Consider the following 21720-nt stretch of genomic DNA (forward strand, 5'->3'; position numbering starts at 1 on the left):
GGTGCGTTGTAAAAAATTGATTGTTAAATGGGGGGGGGGGGGGGTGTTAAATAATGCCATTAAATAAAAAGCATGTATCCAGTATTGTATTAAAAAAAACAAAAAACTAACATACAAGAAATATTATAATGTGCCATATGTAAGTGTATGTAACACAGACTGTATACTATACATGACTGACTGCACATATAGCAGTTTTAATCAGAAGCACTGTATAATGGTAGATTGACAGCAACCATCTTTCCCTGTAAAGACTGTGTGATCTCTCCCTAGCGTTCAAAGTCTACAACATACACTGACTGACTGTGTATATGAATAACTGTAAATATATAGCAGTTTAAACAGTGCTGGCAGTATAGCTGCAACTATATTATTGTTTCTGTAGCTAGATCTGTAGTCAGAGTGTTTAAGATAGAGTTGGCAATGGTTATAACTTCAGTCAGTTTTTTTGCTTTTGGTGCCCAACCACAAAGATCTGCCTTCACTTCCTTTCCAAAAGACATAACAGGAAATAAGATGAAATCTCTCTAAAGTCAGGGAAATCCTTACACAGTCGTCACCGGAACAGGTGTCCCAATAGTAAGATTTCCCATTGCCTCCTGTTCTGGTGGCACTATACAATTTTGCATTTCTCATCACTTTCTTTCCCCTTGATAATAGTCACCAGAACAATTAGAGAGGGTGGATCATGCCAGCAGACACAAAGACAGTAATTAAAATCTAACCTAATCTAAAGGTTTCAACCTTCTCTGTTTCCCTGAACTAAAACTTTACATACAATTCAAGAATTCTTAACATCAGTATTTTGGTTCTAAGCGCATTGTTGTGATTTTATAAAACGTTATGACTACTTACCTGAGCAAGTTTAGTTTCCAGGTCAATCAATGCTTTCATATCAGTTTCTGCCCTTGTTTTGTTGGCACCAAGAAAAACTGATATATCGACCATGAAATTAAATAAGGATTCTCTGTACTGGAAGGAAAAACAAAAGCATGTAAATGTGACATATAATAAAGATGCACTTCAATCAAACTTGAAAATGAACCACAAGATGAATGCAAGGGACAATTATAGGCTCAATACTAAAAATAATAAAATAATAAAAATGTTCATGCACACTGTCTTGTCATGCATTTGTGAGCTGAAAATCCACTGATGATCAAAAAATATGGTGAATGCTGCTGCTGAGTGCCATCCAATGGAAAGGCAGGGATCTTCAAACAAGAAGCGGCAGGTCAAACCTTATTAGTGTTTTAAAGTGTGCCGTAAATCATGGATCACGAACACTGCATTCAAATGAAAATTTGTTTCAAACTGCAAAAAGTACTAAAGAAACACAAGTAATGTAAAAATTGGTGATGGTGCAGTGACCATGAAGATGGTTTACAAGTGTTTCAAGCGATTTCGTAATGGTTGTGAATCGGTTGAAAACAAAGAGAGATCGGGACGTCCTTCAACATCAAAATCCTAAGGAACACTACCCAGTACCCTGTACCCAGGAACACTACAACACTACAGTGAACTCTGAATATTACAAGGGCTTATTAGAGCATTTAAGAAATGCTGTGCCTAGAAAATGGCCTGAGAAATGGGCAAACGACTTCTTCCTTCATATTAGCAATGCTCTATGTCACACAATGCTTCTGGTATGGCAATTTCTGTCAAATAAAAACATTACGGTGTGTCCTCATCCACCTTATTCACCGGATATAGCACCATGCGACTTCTCAATCTTCCCCAAAGTCAAAATGACCATAAAAGCTAAATGTTTTGAATCTATTCAGGACATCGAGGCAGCCACGACAGTGCAACTAAAGACACTCACGAAAGAGGACTTCCAGAACTGCTTCAGAAAGTGGCAAGAATTATGGGATAAGTGTGTTCAGAGTGAGGGGGAGTATTTTGAGGAGGATTAATGGCAATATGTTTTTTACTGTAATTATTTTTTTTTTATTCAAACATTCACTGTATTTTTTTATCACACCTCATGTATATATATCTATATCTATATAGATATAGATATATATATATTTATTTCTTCTTTTTCTGTGTGTGTATGTTAAAAAATAAACAGAAGGTTGGTCTGTCCAATGCTGATTGGACAGAGGCCATGAGAACCTACATTTGGGACTTGTTATCATTTACACTGGCTACATATCCTCTGCCTTATGAACTTTACTAGATTTAGTAGGTGACTATTCCTGTCCTAAATGCCAGACTGGTGTGGGCTCTTTCTGTCTTCGTGTAGGTGACTTCCCCTTTCCTGATGCCATAACTTGACTTTGAAAACAAGTTACTGAATTCTTGTATGGTAAAATAGCTCTGCCTCTTTTGTAGGAATAGTTACCCCAATAATAGTGTACAGGCTCAAAAAATTATTGCCAAGAAATTAGCCACCAGTCTGCAGACTTGGAAGATACAGGTAAGCAAAAGGATATGACAAATGGCTGCATGTTACTAGGTACTGTCTAAGTAAGTGTTATGTGACCTGGTTACAGAATTGTTTTACAGATGAAATAGTTTGCAATAAATCAAACCACACGGTAAATCAATTAATTGCACTTTTGAACTTTAAATATTCTGTCTTGTTTGAATGTATATCACCTTCCTTAAGTTTCCACCCTATTTTATTTCTTTGTTTTAGTGGGCTGTCTTTCTTATACTGCTAATGTATAGAAAATGTTTTCCTGACACACCGTACATGGCAGCATACAATGGGTATGGTTCCGCCCCCAGCCCAATCACAGGACCAGTTATACTATAAATTAAAGCCCGCTTCCCAAGGCCACCATTCTTTACTTACTATTTTCCTGCTTTTACCTGTATTTCCTTTTAATTGAGGTTCTGTATATTATGGGAAATATCAAACAATACAATTTAAAAAATCTAAGTGCACTAGTCCACATTTCAGTTTTTATCAGTTATGGGAATGCAATTAAAGTTTATACAAACCCAAGAGCAAAAGATTAATTTACGATTGTCCATTATTTTTTGACCTGGTGATTCCTGTGCTAGGGTGTCAAAGTTCTCTTACTATACCACCCTAACTGACAGAATTAGGACTGAAGAATGCCATTCTCTCCTCATCTTTATGATTTAGTTAGGATGTGTTCTGTAGTTCACAGAGTGTTTAGGGCAGCACTGATGTGACGATTTGATATAACACTGCAGTGAGTGCTCCTGACTTTCTTGCAGAATCAACAGGTATATTTTTACACTTATTGAACAGTTAAAACAAAACACTTTTAGTGGCATAATCAACAGACCAAAAGGGAGCAAATAAAGGAAGTTAATTGTTAGGGCTTACATACATTTAAAAAAAAAAGTTCTTCTTGTTGTTTGTTGGTTATTGTTGATAATAATAATAATAATATTGTTATCGTTAAATATTATTCTTCTCCTAGAGTTGTAGTTTGATATAATTTATAGAGAATTAAAGTGGGTTTTACATGTAGAGAGAGCATAGTAATATAAATAAATTAATACATTTAGATAAAAGACTTTCCTGGGATTTTAAACTCTACTTGCAATTGAATATACACTTTTTCCTTTGACAGTATTGACTAAGATATAAAGATCCTTCATCTTTTCCTTTGCTTCATCCAAGGCCATTTTTCAACTACAAAAGAGTTTTTTGAATGACTTGTACTAAGCTACAATGAACAAATGCAATCAGATAAAAGCACTCTGATTTATACAGTCATAGGGTTTGAAAGATACTGTTGATTACAATGACTGGAAACATTTTCAACTACCATTAATCTTTTTCTTTTATCAAATTAACTGCATTTTAAATGGCAAAAGGAAATGTGTTTTATTTTTTTTTTAAATCTGTGATCCCAAATGATCTATTGACATTTGAAATATACTTTAGGTGTGCCGGGTGAAAATGTATGCTTTATTAATAATTAAAGTTACATCAATCAGTAGAACCATTGCAGTTGCTGCAGAACTATGCTAGCACCCAATATACACAGTAAAGCACAGATGGGCTGATTTAGGAAAAATGGAGCAAAACTGAACCTGTTATCCACAGCACGCAAAAAGGGTTTCCTAAAGTGACCTTGTCAGTTCTCTCTGACAAAATATCTCTTTGGGAGGCACCAAGACCATTCTTCACCCACTTGCAGAGCTAGCAGTGCCAATGTTATGCAACATTTTGTTGTGACAGATTGAATGTCCCCCACTGGGTGCCATGGTTCCTCCCACAGGCTGCCATGTCTCTTCAGATTTCAGCAGCTAGTAGGAGGAACTATGGCACCCAGCAGGGGAGATGCTATTCGGCACACCAAGAATTATAATATCTGCTCAGCGGGGGCAGTAGGAAACCATCACTAAGCAATCAAGCATTTCCCTGGTGCTTACTAGGTTTCAGGGTAAAAGTCTATCTCTACCCAAACCCACTGACGTGCAAAACACAGACCATTTAAATCAACTGCAAACACCAGACTGCTTTAGCGTATAGTAGACCAGTGCTAGTATGAACAGGTGCGTGATGATCATCGATGTTTGCAAATCTTAAACATTTGGCTGAAAACGTTGTAGGTTTGCCACAAAAAAAAAAGAAAAGCCGATAATGCAAAGCATAGCCTTTGCCCCCTGGTCACAATAACCAATAAATATAATGGATAAAAGGGTGGGCTCAGCAATCATATTATCATTGTGTGCTAGAGCTGTTAGGAAGGCCTGAGAATTCTGTGTAGGGTGAGATTGTTTTTTCAGCATTGGTTCGTGTCCCCCATGGCAGTGCCTTTTATTTTACATTAGCTTGTTTACTAGCCCTACAAATTGCCATAATTGAAAAAGAAGATTGAACCATCAGTGGGGTTTTCTGCAAATGTCAGGAAGTGCAAGAACATTTGCAAAATGTGTGTGAACCAAAGCCAGGCAGATTAGCTGATCCCTAGTCTTGGACAATTGACAGCAGCAGACACCAGCAGATCTGCTTGTGCTGGAACAAACATACTATACATGTATATAGGAATCTTGTTTTGTGATTTGTAATGAGAGTTCCACCAGAAATTAAAGGTAATCCTTTCAGCTGACAACTTTGCATTCAGGCGGGTCATTACTCTTCTCCTAGTTTGACTCTTTACTCATGTGTGATATTCATAAACATACTACTGATAGGTAACAAATTGATGTCTGCTGTACAAGACTAAATCCTGTCCAACAATGTATTTTCAGACTTGATTAGAATTACTAAAGCAAATTAATTTTAACATTTTAAAGAACAACTGATTGTTTTACCACCTCATCTTTATTTAGTAACCTGCATTTTCTTTTTTAATTATTTCTATATATTTAGTTTCCTGTTTATTTGTTTGATTGCTGAACATTATCACACAATTGTTTTTGTGCTGAAACCATTAAAAAAGAACAATTATTTACCATGTTATTAAAGTCTACATGGTTTAAACATGTTTTATTTAGACATCATGTTTCTTTAATATTGTTCTAAAAGCATAAAAAGTAGCCGAGCTGTTCTTTGGATTAAGGAATACAGGTCAAAATTCAAGTAAACTAAAGAATGATAGATAAAAATCAAATAAAACAGCATTCTACCTTTGTGTTGCAGCAAGGCCCAAGGAAATAAAATCACTTCATTTGCTGCTAAACAGACTAGAAAGAGTAGATGGGACTTTTGCTCATGGGATGCAGAATGACCTTGCCTTGTGCTTTTGATGGCATATAAAGCTGGATCAATAACTGGCATCCACAATCAGCACCAAGGGAAGCTCATCTGTGTTCCTGCCTGCAAATTTGAGTCAACATTGGAACGGCCCCTAATATGGTCAGAAAATGCTTACATTTAAAGGAACCCTGCTTTGAAAGAAATACATTGCTATAACTCACATTCTGTAAATCCTAGTTGTCAGTGTGTTATGCTGTCCTACTGATTGCAATACTTTCAGAGACACTGGCCTCTATCAAGTATGCAGATTCGGAGTTCCAACTTAACTGACTGCATACTTGCTTGGAGCTAGGGATACGTGAATCTACCTGGGTTCAGTTTGCAAATTGCTCAAAGTTCACAAACTTTACCACAAACCCCATTGAATCTAAAGTGGTGAATCTTGTTTAATTCTGGCAATTTGTAGGGTAATAAGCAAGCTATTGTCAAACAAAATGCACAAGGAGCAAGGCACTACCATAAGGGACATATACCAATGCTAAAATTAAAAAAGTATCTCTCCCTACATAGAATTGTCAGGTTTCCATAAAAGCTCCAACACAGACTGACAATATGACTGCTGTGAGCCCATCCTTTTATAGAAAGGGGCTGGGTTATACATTCCTACAAATTATTGGCTTTTGTGACTCAGCTTACCAGAGGCAAAGGTTAATCATTGCATTATAGTTTTTTCCTTATTTCTGGTATCGAATCTTTGATGTTTTCAGCAAGCATTCTCAATTCACTAACTATGCAAATACCAAAGATTTGCCCTGATCCCATGGTAGCAGCGAACCAAAACCTCATAACTATTCAGGCCAGGGACTAAATATATATTTATTGTCAGAGGATCAGCAGAATGACTAGATAAATAGAATTTTATCAAGGAAGAGAGCAATGTCTGCCTCCATTTTCTCTCAACACATACTGTATTTCCTTTAAGGTGTATGTAAATTCAATTTTTTTCAGTTTTAGATTGGGTGAGGAAGGGTTAGACCATCTTCTTTACTTATTACATGTAGTTATAGAGCACTGACAATTTACACAGTACTTTACATAGTTGTATATTCACATCCCTGCCCTTAAGGAGCCTACAATATAAGGACCCTCTCTAACATGCATACATAAAGGACTAATTTAGAGAGGAGTCAATTAACCTTCCAACATGTCTTTGGAGTGGGGGAGGAAACTGGAGCAACCCCACACAGGCACAGGGGGAACATGCATCCCCGATCAAGATTTGAACAGGGGACCCCAGAGCTGCAAGGCAGAAGAGCTAACCACTATGCCACTGTGCTGTCAAGTTTTATTGCTCCCTGTGTCCCTGCTGATGAGATTTACCTCTCTATGTGTCCTGGTGACCACTGTAAAAAAAAAAACAGAAAGTGATGGAAAATGCAACTTTTCTTATCAGAGCAAAAGATAAGGGAAAATCCTCAAATGGGGCCACGTTTCCTGTGACAACTCTATAAGATGAGATTTCGATCACTTTGGAGATTTCCTCTCATTTTCTGTTGTGTTTCCTGGACAGGAAGTGAAGGGGAATCCACTTAGTGGAACACAGGCAGCAAAAATGTTCCCTCATAGGTTGTTTATTACTTCCCTACTCTATCCAGAACGGTTTTGGCTTTACATATGTAGCGCCCTCTAAAATGTCAACTAAATCTAGTGAATATCTGGATTGTAACCAGTCTAGATACTGATTATTCAGAGCTCTGCATTCTACTGGTGTCCCTGAGTCTGCTGGATCGATTGCTCCTCCTGTTGCTGAAGAAAAGAGAGCCTTGGCATACAGTGAGGAAGGATCCATCCTCAGACTATGACTATGCACCTGACCCTGACCAATCCCTGAGTAGGATGACTCAGAGGTATGGCTGAGGGCAGGTAATAAAAGGTCTGGGGACACTGTGCAGAGGTCTCTTTCCCCTGGGGGCCTCTCCCTAGGAGGTCTCTGTGATGCAGATTTTAAAAAGGCCTGGGCCTCAGCACATGGCAGGTGCTTGGGGCCTAGAGGCCTAGGACACCATAGGAACTTTGCTTGGGCCCCATACACGTGGCAGGAGTTGGGTGCCTTGTTCTAAGAGGATACTACTACTAATCTGGAGTGCTCCTTGGCAGTGGCAGATATTGAGGGCACAGAGATTCCAGGTACTTCTGAGGAAAGACCTGATGGAAGCTGGGCCGGAGGTGGAGTCTTCTTGTTGAGGGGTAGCGCAGAGGAGCTGGTGAGAGCGTCATTCTGGGACCCACAAGAGAGATCCCTCACCCTATCCCAGGTGTCTGTTCTAGAAGAAGTCGGAGGTCCTTACCTGAGTCCAGAGATAGCTACCCTTCTTCATATAAGTTACTGGACCATCCTGGCTGTTCACAGTATTGGTAAAGAAACCCTTGATCCCTCTGACCGGATCCCGTTGCTATGGGCCTTAGCGGTTGCTAGGAGAGGAAGCAGTCCTCTGAAGAATTTACCAGGGCATCCTATAGATCCTAAAACCTCTCTCCTGTTAATCTTTGCAAATAAATCTACAAAAAGACCCTAAGACTGGAGTCCATTCTATCCGTGAGTGTCGGTGTGCTGTTGCTAAACAAAGGGGACCGGTGGCTGGAGCAAACAGGTAGGAGAACCTATTTCATACTCAGCGGCTCCTTCGGGGGTGAGCGCTACACATACACTACATATATACGATTTTATGGGCGCACGCATTGTAAGGTTTTACCTTGGTATCGATTTGTTAGGAGCATGTCAAATGCTCCTATTCCTGTCGCAACCACACAGCTCCATCTGGTGGTTGTCTCTTGTAATTGTACCTACCACAGTCCAGTCAGCTGCAGGCTGATCAGGCTAATCAGCCTGGCTACACACCCCTGAGAGTCTGGGGGTTGGTTAGTGGTGCTCTATTTAACCATCACAAGCCCAGAGTTCTGGGCTTGTGATAGCTCCAGTCTTGTCTTGTCTTGTTCTGTCTACACAAGCCTGTATCCTGATCCTGAAACCCAGTCCTGCCGTGTCCTGCCTTGATCTTGTAACCTATTCTTACCTTGGCTCTTTAATCCTATACCTGTCTTGTTTCCTGTATTTATCTTGTATTAGTTCTTGTCTGGTATTTGTTTCCTGTTCATTTCTTGTGTCTTGCTTTCTGTTTGTCTCCTACCTTGACATCAGTCAGTACTTCTCCTTTGTTCCTTGGGGGCCAGCCTGTGGCATCACCTGATCAGAGCAAAAGGTCTAAGTCCTGGGGGCATCCGAGTACCGTTAGGCATGCTTGTCTTATGGGAACGGCAGCTGCTAAAGGTGAAACAACTTGTCGCTATTGGCTCTGACAGCGTGTGTCCACAGCTAATTCTGACACTATTTACCTGACGTGATTTTTTATATTTTAGCAAAAAATTGGGTAAAATGAAATGTTTCATTACGTAACATAGGGAAAACATTTTTATATTTATTATAAAATGTATTTCAGTATGGCATTGCATGATAAAATAAATGGCAGTCATAATACCTCAGTGCTGAATACTGAAAAAAAGGGTTCAACATCCCGGTCTTCAAGTGGTTAAAGTGGTGAAAAAAATCTTCTGATTACACAGAAAATACCTAGTAACCCTAAAAGTTAAAACTAATGACATTGAAAAAGAAGCTAAGCCGACTCCCTATAAACAGCTTCTCCCTTCTAGGTATGTACCCTCAATCAATGACTGGCACTAGCGCTGTTCAAATGTAACACTTGTACCACCAGTTGCATGCAACTAGGGCTTCTGACTGGCGGTTCTGGCCGCACACAAACTTTACACAGTCAATCATCCAGTTGTCTGCAGCCACATAGTGCTGCTGTGTCCAGTTTAACCACTTCAGTACCAGCATATTACACCCCCTTCATTACCAGGCTATTTTTCAGCCCTGTGCAAGTTTGCCTTTGAATTTCTCCAACACTCAACACTGTAACAAAATTAATTTTATATAATTTTTGGGGGACAAATAAAGCTTTATTTTAGTGGTATCTAGTCACCATTTGTTTTGTGAAAATCCTCAAACAGATGAGAATTGAAAAATTAACATGCGATACAGATGATGCATAAGAAAGAATCATCCACAGGTTAAGATTGCAAAACAAAATGAATCCATTAAAAGTTACACTAAAGGACAACAATATGCAAGCCACAGAACACATCTATCTGAGTAAACATATAAAAGAAGAATCCAGGTAACAGGTAAAAGAATCCTCCTTGAGGAAAAGCTTTTACATCTTAAATAAGCAAAAGTAGCAAAAGGTGTAAAGAGGGAGTAACAAGAAAAGAAAACAGAGAAAGAGAGACATGATAAAAACCGGAAAGGGAAGAAAAAGTAGACACTCCAAGGTGATCTGATTTTTTAGCAATGAAGAAACAGGCCGGTATTGGAGCTTGGTAATAGTGCACAAGATACAATAAATGTACAGGTCATAGACATAGGGAGGAGAGAGTGAAGGGCTTAATGTAGACATCACATACAGTGGGAGGATGGAGAAGAAGGGGTTAAGGTATAGATGTGCAGGATAAGGGAGGTGAAAGGGTTAATATACAGGTCAGAGCAGAGACAGAATGCAGATAACATAAGCGGGGGGGGGGGGGGGCTTAAAAGAGTTAAAATTATTTGAAACCTTATTTCTTAATTTTCTTTCTCTCTGCTTTTTTCTTGCTGCTGCAGCTTTTTTTTCAATGGAAAGTAACGAATGGATGACTCATACATTCATTACTCCTTCTTTTACTCTCCCCTGCCTCTGATGCAAGAGGAAGGGGAGGGCTTGGCAATGTGAACTTTGCCATGTGATCGCTGTGATAACCAACCACAGCGATCACAGGACACAGAGCCGGTCCAATCGGTTCTGTGTCTAAAATATTGGCTATTATAAAATATTGCAGCACAGGACCCTTACTTCCTAAAATATATCGCATTTCAAACGTTACCACAGTAGTTTAGCTTACCCTTTTTGCCGTTGTACTGTTGTCAAGATAATCCTCATGGGATAATAATGACAGGGATGCTTGATCAAACTGTAAATAAAATATATGTTTAGGCAATATTGTAACTCAAAATATACTACTAATTTAAGACGTATGTACCAGGATCAGTAATGTACAGTAGTCCAATGCAATCACATATTGGCTTTGCATAGTATTGTATACTATAGTATAGTATACAATAGTATAGTAAAAAAGTAAATAATCAACTTATAGATGATGCTGTTAAATTGCTGCATGCCATTACCTTTTGTATGCAAAATTTGGGGAACAGAGTGTACCAAGAGTAGTTGTGACCAGCAGGAAGGGCTGGTCAAGCAGAGTTGGCAGTGGAACGTACCAGGAATGGTGCTCCCTGAGCATACTGGGAGTAGGGCCAACGGGCAAGAGTGACAAGTAAAGCATACCACAGGCAATGGCAACAGGTGTTGCCACAAACAACAGATGCAGTATGCCAAGAACAATGCAACAACCAGGACCAGCAGATAAATCATACCATGAACAGAACCAGTGGCCAGGGGCAACAGATGGAGTGTAGCTAGAGTAGTGTTTATGGACTGCAAGGGTCAGGCAGTGTAGGCAAAGATGCTGGAAGGCCCAGGAACAGAGGAGGCACACTAGAAGGTTTGAGGAATTCAACCCCAATGTGGACAAATATTGAGTGGTCATCTGTTCATAAAGTATGCTGGCCCTTTAAAAATGCAGCCAAGTGAGGTGGCATGTTTGCCCATGGCTGTGACAACTGGGGTAAAACTTTGAAGTGAGTCTGACTGCCAAGCCCTAGGGGAAAGAAAGGGGTCACTGGCACTCCAGAATGCTGATCAATATGTCTTTATTGACACATGCTCAGTATCACATAACATGACGTTTCGGGGCCATGTAGGGTCCCCTTCATTAGGCAAAACAAGCCATAGGAGATGCGACACTGGAGCAGGGAAGGTACGTTGCGTTCCTTACAAGAAGATCTCCCCTCTTTCCCTGTCCTGTGACACCTAGCACTAGAAAATGAAGTGAGTGGATTTCGTTTAAGTAAGGAGACTGACAGCAATTAAAGTCTGACAGAGGGATGTGAGAGCAAAATCTTTCCAACAGTGACACTGAGAGTAGTAGAAACCTGAAGCAGGTTTCAACCCTTCCCCACTCTATTCAAATCCAATAATAATTCTGGACACAATCGAGCATTCATTTGAACTATACAAGGATGTTCTGTACATGAATTATAAAACAAGCATGATGTGGTGACACTTGACACAATATTATTATCAAGGTGCTTCCTAGCCTTGTGGAAAAAATGCTGTCCATTTACATATAAAGTCAGTTTTTACAGGGTTTTTTCTTCACATTACATTACCTGTATGCCTCCTTTCATAGATATGTTATGGTTTGTGCGACTGGGTGTCACTAATTTTTCCCTTTGGAGACACAGCTACCCTCCTCCTACCCTTGCAATTCCTCCCTTTGTGCCTGAAGCAGCATGATGATGTGCTTACATCATCATTCCTCTTATGGGTGGTTTTAACAGGGTGCTCTGGAGATTAGACCCACCCACAGGTGGAACAGTGATGGAAGCATCTGCATCAGCCTGCAAACGAAGAACAGTGTTGAGCCCCTTCAACATTGACCTCATTAAATTCACATGGTATCATGGGAAATGTAATTTGTATTTAAACCTAAAAGTAAACCTGAAAGAAGGAGCCAACGAATCCAAATTAAAAGCATCAATTACTCATAAAGTGAGGCTTTTTTTTTTTAAAGCATTTTTATTGTGGATGGGAAAAGAGAGCTAAGGGTCAAGCATGTCCAGGGTCCCAGAGTTCAACTATTAGGTGGATTTGTGAGTAGAAATTATTTGCTTTTTTTCTGCCTGGACAATGCACAGGTTCACTTTAAACTATACCTCAAACTAAAAATATACAGGTTTTTATTTTGCTGTCCTTGTCCCATTGGAGACATTTCCTTTCTTTTAATTTGAGAGAGATATAACGAGAAGTGAAAGGAAATCACTCCAAAGTAAAGTGAAACCCCTCTTAAACAGTTGTCCCGAGAATAGGAATAGAGAAGAACCTCTATTCATGTTCCAGTGACAACCAAAACATTTTGGACCTCCCATCACTTTCTGTCCCAGTGACAATGGTCACAAGTAGAGAGAATGAATATTCCCAGTAATACAATACTGACAGGGATTTTAACACTTCCCAACCGATACCAAACTAGAAAAAAATATTTGTCTTTACATATACTATAAAGAACAGTAATTTTTTGGGATCATGGTCTTAATAACGTAAGAAGGAATTGATCCAAGGGTGTATCTACACTGCCTCAGAAAAAATAGAATAGAGATTAGTTCCAAATTCTCAGACAGCCTTTAAACTACTCAAAAACCTCCCTGAAGCAACTAATCAGTGTGGGTCTAACTCTGAGGATTCACACCATTCAGGTCTCAGAACAAATGAGTTTCCAGCTTCTTGATGAAAGAAGAAATGCTATCCCAATAAAAACAAACTCCAAAACAATACACCAGAAAAAATTAAGCAATGTTAAGCTTTTTGGCAGTCTTTAATAAAACTCAAGCAAATACTCCACTTGCTTGATGGAAGTGGAAATGCCCTGTATATGAGACAACATGAAAACAAATCCATGGCTGTCAATTCTTTTATTAGGCTATACAGATTTGCTTTATTCTTATATGTTCAAGAAATAGGAAGCATTACCTTAGATTAGGGATGAAGATAGCAAATTGTATCAGTAAAGCCTAACAATAATAATGCACATTCAGAATAATAATTGGTTAAGCTTTAAGAATAGAGGAGGACAAAGAAGAAGCTATAACTATGATTGTAGGAAACAAAAACAAAGATACTAAATGCAGCACTGATACACTCCATCTGAAAGTCTTACCTTTATAATGAAGTTATTTGACAATTTGTCATCTGTCCCCACAAAGACACGCAGGAACACTGATGTACTGTACTGCCCCCGTAATTCTGAAAGAGTCTGTAGAAAGTTGAACTTTCTCTCTGACCACCTTCCTTCACTTCCGATGTTAGACTCGAGCACTGGCCAGCGAAGGGAGGACTGTTTCAGTAGTTTTATCAAAGGTTTGATATCAGCTTCTTCTATTTGAGCTATAAAATACAAAAGTATGCATAATATTTATATTATAAAGGGGTTACTAAACCAATTGCTGATGGAACTGCTACCAAAGCAGGCCATAGCTGCCTTTAGGCGTTCCCTTAAAGGAGAACTATGGGGTTAAGGCTTTTCCCCATAGTTCTCCTTAGGGTAACGGGAGGACACAAACTAGCGTCCTCCCGTCACCCTAAGCTCAGTATACCGCGAGCTACAGCTCGCGGTATACTGAGACGCCGCAGCTGAAGCGGATCCCGACAATTATGTCTGGATCCGCCCAGCTGCGTGAGTGACAGCTGGCTCTGCCTATCTAGAAGCAGAGACAGCTGTACCCGCCCACTCCCCCGTCCGATCCGCCAGTCAGTGCTGGCGGATCGTGGCGGGGAGGGGAAATCCAGCCCCTCCCCTGTCACGGCAGAGGGCTGTGACAGGATCGAGAGGTGGGCGAACGCCGGTATGTGTTCTCTCACCTCCCAATCTACTTAGCCGACCTGTGACAGCCTCATTGTCACAGGTTAGCTAGAACTATGAGGTGAATGAAAAGCACTCACCTCATAGTTCTCCTTTAAGACTCATCTCTTCAGGGAAGCCTATCCCACCTCAACCTAACAACTGAACAATCACTTTCTCAAAGAATCATCCCCGCACAGCTAACTCCTCAAACAAACTAATACAGCCATACCCTCTAAGGACTGGTAAGCTGGGAAAGCTGCACTATAAAATATATATTTTTTTGTTTAGATACAGTTTAAGTCAGCATTTTAATTGGCCAAGCCTGTAAAACAAGACCACCAAAAGGAAACTAAATAGAGACTGTTGAGCTGGGTGGGTAAGAACCGGACAGGCGGCAGCCTTATGCTTTATATACAGTATTAATGTGTCAAAAATGTCTACTTCTCCAGGATCATCTATCAGCTTTAAGCTTAGCCTAAAGATTTTTTTTTTTCTTTGGTGATAAAATAACTCTAGTACTTAGTAAATGTAAAAGCACAGTATTATATAAAGTCACCTGTTTGAATTCTCATTCTAAGAGATTGTACAATTTAGAACCACTGAATAAACAGTTTGACTCCGTGGTCCCACTTCCATTTTCCAGCTAGTATTACTTGTTCTATTACATTATTTGGATCAACCACAAAGCCAAGGCATACTTATTTCAATTCTGTTCCTTGGATTATTGTAAATATAAGATAATCAGGCAGCAGAGTATTTTTTTATGTTTCCTTGGGCCCCCCTTGGTTGGATGTATTCTTCTCTGGTTAGACAACCTTTAGTTATTTGCGGTCAGACTCAATAGCATCAAGCTCTACAAGGAGGAGTTACAAAAATCCCAGCTCAGGTAATAACCATCTCCTCTTTGTGTGATTGGTGAACTGCACCACATTTTGATAGTTCTGTAGAGAGGACAGCATGCTGTTTCAATTAGTGCAATTTGGTTGAAGAGAAATGGGAGAAAATTGGTGGAACATACCATGGGGCAGTTTTCACATTTATTTAAGGACATATGCACTGTAATCCAACCCATCTCCAAGGCCAGGCATTTGTAAAGTCACTTACTTTCATTCATACATGAGTTATAAAATATTTTTGCTTTTTGTGAAGCTTCTGTATCTCTCCTCTTGCTTAAGGGTTTCTCGAGAAGTGCTGGAAATAAACAATAACAGTTTGTTTTATCCACTGCTCTCAATAACATCATCACAATACAGGTCTCTATGAAGCAGCTTGATGTCAATACTACAAGACATAATAAATTAAATACACCACAATCAATATGTCCCTTCTGTTGTGATGAGTGAGGCAGCTGAACAGAATCATATGTCATTTCTAATGCTTTGCCTTGCACCAATCAGGGTCCGGATGTAAGACATTAGCTCAAGGAATGCAATGGGGGTGATTTACTAACCTAAACACACGCACGCACTAGGTGCGTGTGATTTTTACACAGCAAAGCGTATTTATCAACCAAAAAGTCTCTAAAAGCATATTTCCACTAATGACATGTATGGAAAAACCATGCACATGGTGCATATATAATGCTGCTTCACAGTTTCGACAAAAATGGTTAGCTCATGCATTTACATTTCTGCATTCATCAACGCAAGCAACACAATGTAGAGCTAATTTACACAACATCACCTTGTAATTAATGCAGGGCTTTGCACAACACACCTGCTGGGTGTGTACACACTACAAAGGTGTATAGATTCCACCAATAGATCATGCTGGGAGGGAACACACTACAGAGGTGTATATTTGTTAGTGGCGTGTTTATAAGGTTAGTAAATCAACCCCAATGAGTCAATGCTGTTGTGTAAGAATGCTGATTTATAATGCAGTGAAAACTGTTTTTCTCAATACCCTAGCTGATTAGAAGACATCAGGATACGTTTTTATCCCTCTTACAGGATACTAATTTAAAATTATTTTTTAGCTCTGTACAAAAGAGCAGATATGGGTAAATTATGTCTAAATACCATTATAGAAACATTTTTCAGTCTGTTTAGAGTTTAAAGTTGAAGCTAATCTCCAGAAAACAGCTAAATGAACAGATGAAATACATATATGGGAGCCATTTTACCTGGCCAAGAAATTTGTAATTCTGTCTATTTAATTTTGGGATTTACAAAGCTCTGTCACACAACACAATCCTGTCTGGCAGGGAAGGAAAATGTTATCTGCTCCAATTAGGTAAAATGTACATAAGCACTGTAGTACAACTAATTAATTCCATGTGCTGCCTCTCCTTTTTTCAGTCTGAGTTCTGCTATACAGATAATTGCAAGAGGTTGAAACTACGTCAAATTCAAGTGCTTACATTGCTTGCATTAAAAAAACAAAAAACATTTGATGTATTTGAAGTGTATGTGAACCATAATGTACAAGGATTAGATTTCTTTGTCCCCAACAATTTACTTAGTGAGTCCTTTTTGTTAAAAAAAACATTAGAACACACATGGTGATCCTGCTAGTGGCCTGCATCCTGTTTCCTTCTGACCACACTAGGCACAGAAACAGATCAGTCCTAGCGTGGTCAGTTTTCATCTCTACCTTCTGAATAGGAGTTACAGGATGTTGTGTCTATGCATGGCGTGCCTGTACTCCCATGGTCACAAGGCTGATGACACGCCACCTGCTTCACCCATTCCTGCCTTCAACTCAGAAGCTACATGAATCCGTGCCCAGAATACATGTTGCTGCTAGTAAACATATTTTTTTAAAGATATCAGTAATTATTGTTGTTTCTTCTTAAAATGTTTTAGAATATACAGGGTTCACATACACGGTATTAAATAATACAGGGCTGCATTCATTTGCGCCCTGCACCTAGAGTTTAGCTTTAAGTTTTTTGATAGATTACACATTATTGTCCAGTCCAATGGAAAAGTCTCTGTGCTTGGCTTTCAGTGATGCACAACTTGAGTTCTGGATTATCTATGTTATACTATAGATGATGCAGCATTAGGAATGAAAACACCTTCTGGTAGGTGGGAACACCCAGATTTCCAAGTTGAGCATGAACAGAAACAGGAACTATCGCAAGGAAATCTCACCACTGAAGTCCTAAAGACAAGTAGAAGTCTACAAGTGAGTCAGAAGACATATAAGTCGACTTTTGAGTCGAGTGTTGCTAATAGATTGCGATCGAAAATATGTTATATTAACATACTTGATTGTTTTACTTTATTGCCTTACAATAGCTAATGTGTCAAAAAGTCAGGATTATTTTTTGTATAATCAGTATGTTTATTTTATATAGAGCTTATGCAGCTCTTATGCAGCTCTTCAATCCTATCAGTAGAAGAGTTTGCATTTAAAAAGGAAAAGAGATAAGTAAAGGAGGAAACACAGATCTGGCAATTGCATCTCCTATTGTTTCAGTTTCGGATAACAGTTTAAAGGCAGGAGAATGTAGGCAAAACCAAGTGAATTAATCTAATACAGCTATTGAAAGAAGGCTTTTCAGGGTTGATTTAAAATAAACCTGAATGCAAAAAGTTAAGATTTGCTATCTTATAGGGACAATCTAGAATTGTTAATCGTGTCTGAGCAGTAGCTCTTAAAAATCTACCTTTTGTTTTTAATTCCACCTGAAAAATAGCAGTACAATTCCTGTGACTAATAACTTCTGTTCTGCAACCTCATAGTTGTATATCAGCTGGTGATAGACACTGTGCCTTTGACTGCTAGTCTCATAAGATATGGAGTTTGAGATACTACTGTGCTGCTCACTCTTCCCTTGCTAGAGAGAAAGCTGTGTCTGAGGAAATGCAATGCTTTGATCTCCCTGTTTTTGCTTTATCTATTCTGTGAATCTGTGCCAAGGTAAATCACCCTGCCATCATCTGAGGACATCTGTATCTTTCTGTGCTGCAGGTACTCTTTGTTTTACTTTTGCTCAGCCTCCCGTGCAATCCAGCCAGAGAACATAGCATTGTGTCATAAGTCCAGGGGGAAATCAAGTATGGGTAGGCCTGATTGCCTTAAAGCCCATTTCCACCTTTGCAGAGGTATTTAAAAAAACAAACATATTCCATGTACACTGAGTGTATATGAAACAGGCATATGCCGCAGCTGTGTAAGAACTCACACACTTACTTTTTTTTTGTTAGCTTTCCTCTTCATCTCCTCAAGTAACAGTGTCTGCCTGTGTTTTCCCAGCTCCTTCTCACCTCTCCCATTCATTAGTATTCAGAGTGGCAGCCCCCCTCTTCCCAGGCAGTGTATTGTGTGCAAAGGCAGAACTGTTGTTCACTGATCATGTTACAATGAATAACAGGGAGGGGGATAGCTGTTTAAAGCCTAATTACTATCCAACCCTGGTATCTGATTTTCCTGTGGAGAAAATGTTGAATTTTTAGGCTTAAGGCCTAATAAGAGGTTCACTAAAAAAATGAGAAAAGCCTAAAATGTGAGTCATGAAAATGTGCACACTAGTACATCAACACTGCACCTCTTCATTACCACAATAAAAGATAAAACTGGAAATAGACTTTAAGGAAATGGGGGCTGCATTTGTTGAAGCTACACTAGCCAGCTACTGTATATTCCCTAACCACTTGTACTGAAGTGAGCATTACAGGAGCCTACAGGCAATACTGTTGACATGTACTTTGCTCTCTGCTTCCTTTTAGAGGCACACCTTTAACAGTTCAGGTCCTCTTCAAGGACCTGAAGTGTCATTGAATGTCTGAAGGCATGCGGAAAGGAAAAATAAAACCAAATAAAAAGGGCACTGCAAGAAGATTCCTTACGGTATATCAAAAGCCCAATTTTTTTGCCATCTGTGTGGCAATTTAGAAATTTGCCCATTACTTGCTGTTCTGTAGACACACAAGCAGGACCAGATTAGCATAGGGGCAGAATTGAAAATAGGCCTGGCTGGGCTGGATCACCTCAGTATGCCCAATGGCAATCCGGGCCGGCTGAGCTTAACACAATCAGGCAGAGGTCCGGGCAGCTCTCTAATCAGGCATATTAGGAGGCTGCTCGCTGGGGCCCAGGTAGCTGACTAATTAGAGAGTTGCCTTTGCTGCTTCCTGTCCAGATGACTGACAGCACTAGGCCCATGATGCTCTTAATCCAGCCCTGGCAACAGGAAGTGAGGAAAACTCTTCAGAGTGAGTTAAATCTTCTCTTAGAACAAGTGTCATCATTAGAAGATTTCCCCTTTTATTTCTTTTCTGGCGGCAACATAAAATTTTAGATTTTCCCTCACTTTTAGTTCCAGTAACTATAGCCACCAGGACAAACAGAGAGCATAAATCTCCTTAGCAGGTACATAGACAAAGGTTTTAAGCCCTCATCACTTTATACAAAACTTATAAAGAAACATTTTCCTTTAGTTATACTTTTAAGGTTGACCTTAAGTGAAAGATGAGAAAGAAAAAAAAATGAATGGCCCAGACCATTGAGCTGCAATTGACTTAAAGATTAAGAATGCTTATTTACACCGTGAACCCAACTGCTCACACTGCAAGAAATCTACTGTATAAGCCCACTACAGACCTCAGATCAACGGGTGGCATTGTCCGAATGCCATACTCTGCCAGGTAGGGTTTCTCTTGTCATTGGACATCCATAGCCTTTTCTTCATAGACCCTAATGAAGAAGCTGTCTACTTGCATGATGGATGGTAGGGATGAGGTTCTGGTTCTCCAGTACCATGTGTTAAGGCATATCCCGCTGGTTCAAGATTTAAGGTATTAAGGAATTGATGTACAACTTTGTTCAGAAGATTTTTTTTTTATCATATTGCACTGCATGGCCTTTGCTAGGTCTTTGCTGCCTTTTGTTGTTATTATTATTGGGGGACTTTTTTGTCAGCAGTCACTTTTAGGTGCTGTCCTATCCAAATTCTGTAAGGCTTGCAAAACTGACCTGCAGCTGGCCAATTTTACACTATTGTATTATCTGCAGGCTTGTAGTAAAACAGAATGCCCCCTTTTTCCCCTGATTAAAACTGTCCCGCCACTCACCAAGTTTACACTGAAGTATCTTAATTCTTGTAGTAAAGCCCCAGCCTGTGTTCTTCATCTGTAGTAAATGTGGGACTAGCCTTGCTATTTAAATTGGCCTTGTTGCTGGCCAATTTTACACTGATGTGTTATCTGCGGTATCTTATTTCATGCAGTGTACATATTTCTTTAGTATATTTTGGCCAATTCACCATCAATAAAAATGTCCAGATGTTGGCCTATTTGCACTTCCGTGTCATCTGCAGTTTCATAATTGTTAATGAGAGTTTGGCAGAAGCTGAGCAGCTGCAGGACAGTTTTGTATCACTGAAAATAGGGACAACAACCACAGTGAACTACTGGCCAATTTCTATCTGCTGTTCTATTGCCATTTGATAAAAAAAGTTACCTGCTACAGCTATCTGAAAAAAAAGCCTTTTTTTTTTAATTTAAACTGAACTTAGTAAGATTGGGGTGCTGCTCCAAGGTGCACTGCCAGTGTACGCTGTTACTGGGACTGGCTGTGAAAATCATACTGCTCCATAATACCAAATATGGCTTTAAGGCATCCCCAATGACATTATTTGAAGAGTTTGTGCTCTTTTTATGTTCCCCCCTCCCTGCTATACATTTTTTCTGCCCTCCATGGTAGTGCCCATGCCTCTTTTGACAGTGATTGCCTATTAGCCCTAAAAATGGCTGGAGTTTAGTTACTAGATCCCCCCCACCACCCGCGACTTCAATGGGATTCACTTTTAAGTTCAGGATCACCAAATTCTGCACAAGATTCTCAAAAAATTGCACCAGTGAAGACTCGCCCATCAATTATGGGGAGGGTGAAGGGACAGTTCGCATTAAATTTCATAAAAGGATTGTTAGGCCTAAGAAGTAGCCTAAACCTAACTCTTGCATACATTGTTTTTTAAATTTTGGATACATTGTGGAAAATGTCAGGATGGCACATAAAGGATTAAAAACATTTTCATAATTTCTAACGCCTTCTCACACCACTAGAAACTAATTTTTGTCTGCGGCTCAGTTGGAGGTTTCTTCCATCACTTCCTGTGCTAGCAAAAAGTGAGTGAGATTGTTCCCAAAAGTACAAAAAGAGCAATAGAAACATCTCAGGGGCTACAACCCTTCCTTGTTTTATCCAAAACAAAATGAAACCTGTTTGCTGGAGTTACACTTCAACTAAGGGGTCTATTCACGAAGCAGTCGAAGGATCTAGCCGTAGCTTCGGCTGATCCTTCGGTTAGCTTCGGCCCCAGGACCCCTTCGGTTCAGTAGAACCGAAGGGCTGCTGTACAGGCTATTCCCTATAGCCCGTACAGCTCCCGAAGTTGGCCGAGCGGCTCAGTCGAGCCGAAGGCATATGCCTCGGCTCGACTGGGCTGCGCTGAAAGCCGAAGCTGGCGAATGGCTGGGCGGATCGAGCAGAGTAAAACTTTCCCTTTCTTTTTTTTTTCT

The 21720-nt window shown here is 39.7% G+C and overlaps 1 protein-coding gene across 1 annotated transcript in view; it reads right to left on the reverse strand.

The window, feature by feature from the left end:
* Positions 1-21720, reverse strand: part of PHEX (phosphate regulating endopeptidase homolog, X-linked) — a 145503-nt gene that overhangs the window by 71381 nt on the left and 52402 nt on the right. Inside the window, exons 4-7 of the mRNA XM_018562426.1 lie at positions 15353-15439; positions 13565-13791; positions 10631-10699; positions 856-972 (exon numbers count right to left, since the gene is read on the reverse strand). Coding sequence (XP_018417928.1) covers positions 856-972; positions 10631-10699; positions 13565-13791; positions 15353-15439 — 500 coding nt within the window. The remainder of the gene's footprint in view (positions 1-855; positions 973-10630; positions 10700-13564; positions 13792-15352; positions 15440-21720) is intronic.

Source organism: Nanorana parkeri, unplaced genomic scaffold (assembly GCF_000935625.1).
Source record: "Nanorana parkeri isolate BGI_ZX_2015 unplaced genomic scaffold, ASM93562v1 scaffold577, whole genome shotgun sequence".
NCBI classification, from domain to species: Eukaryota; Metazoa; Chordata; class Amphibia; order Anura; family Dicroglossidae; genus Nanorana; species Nanorana parkeri.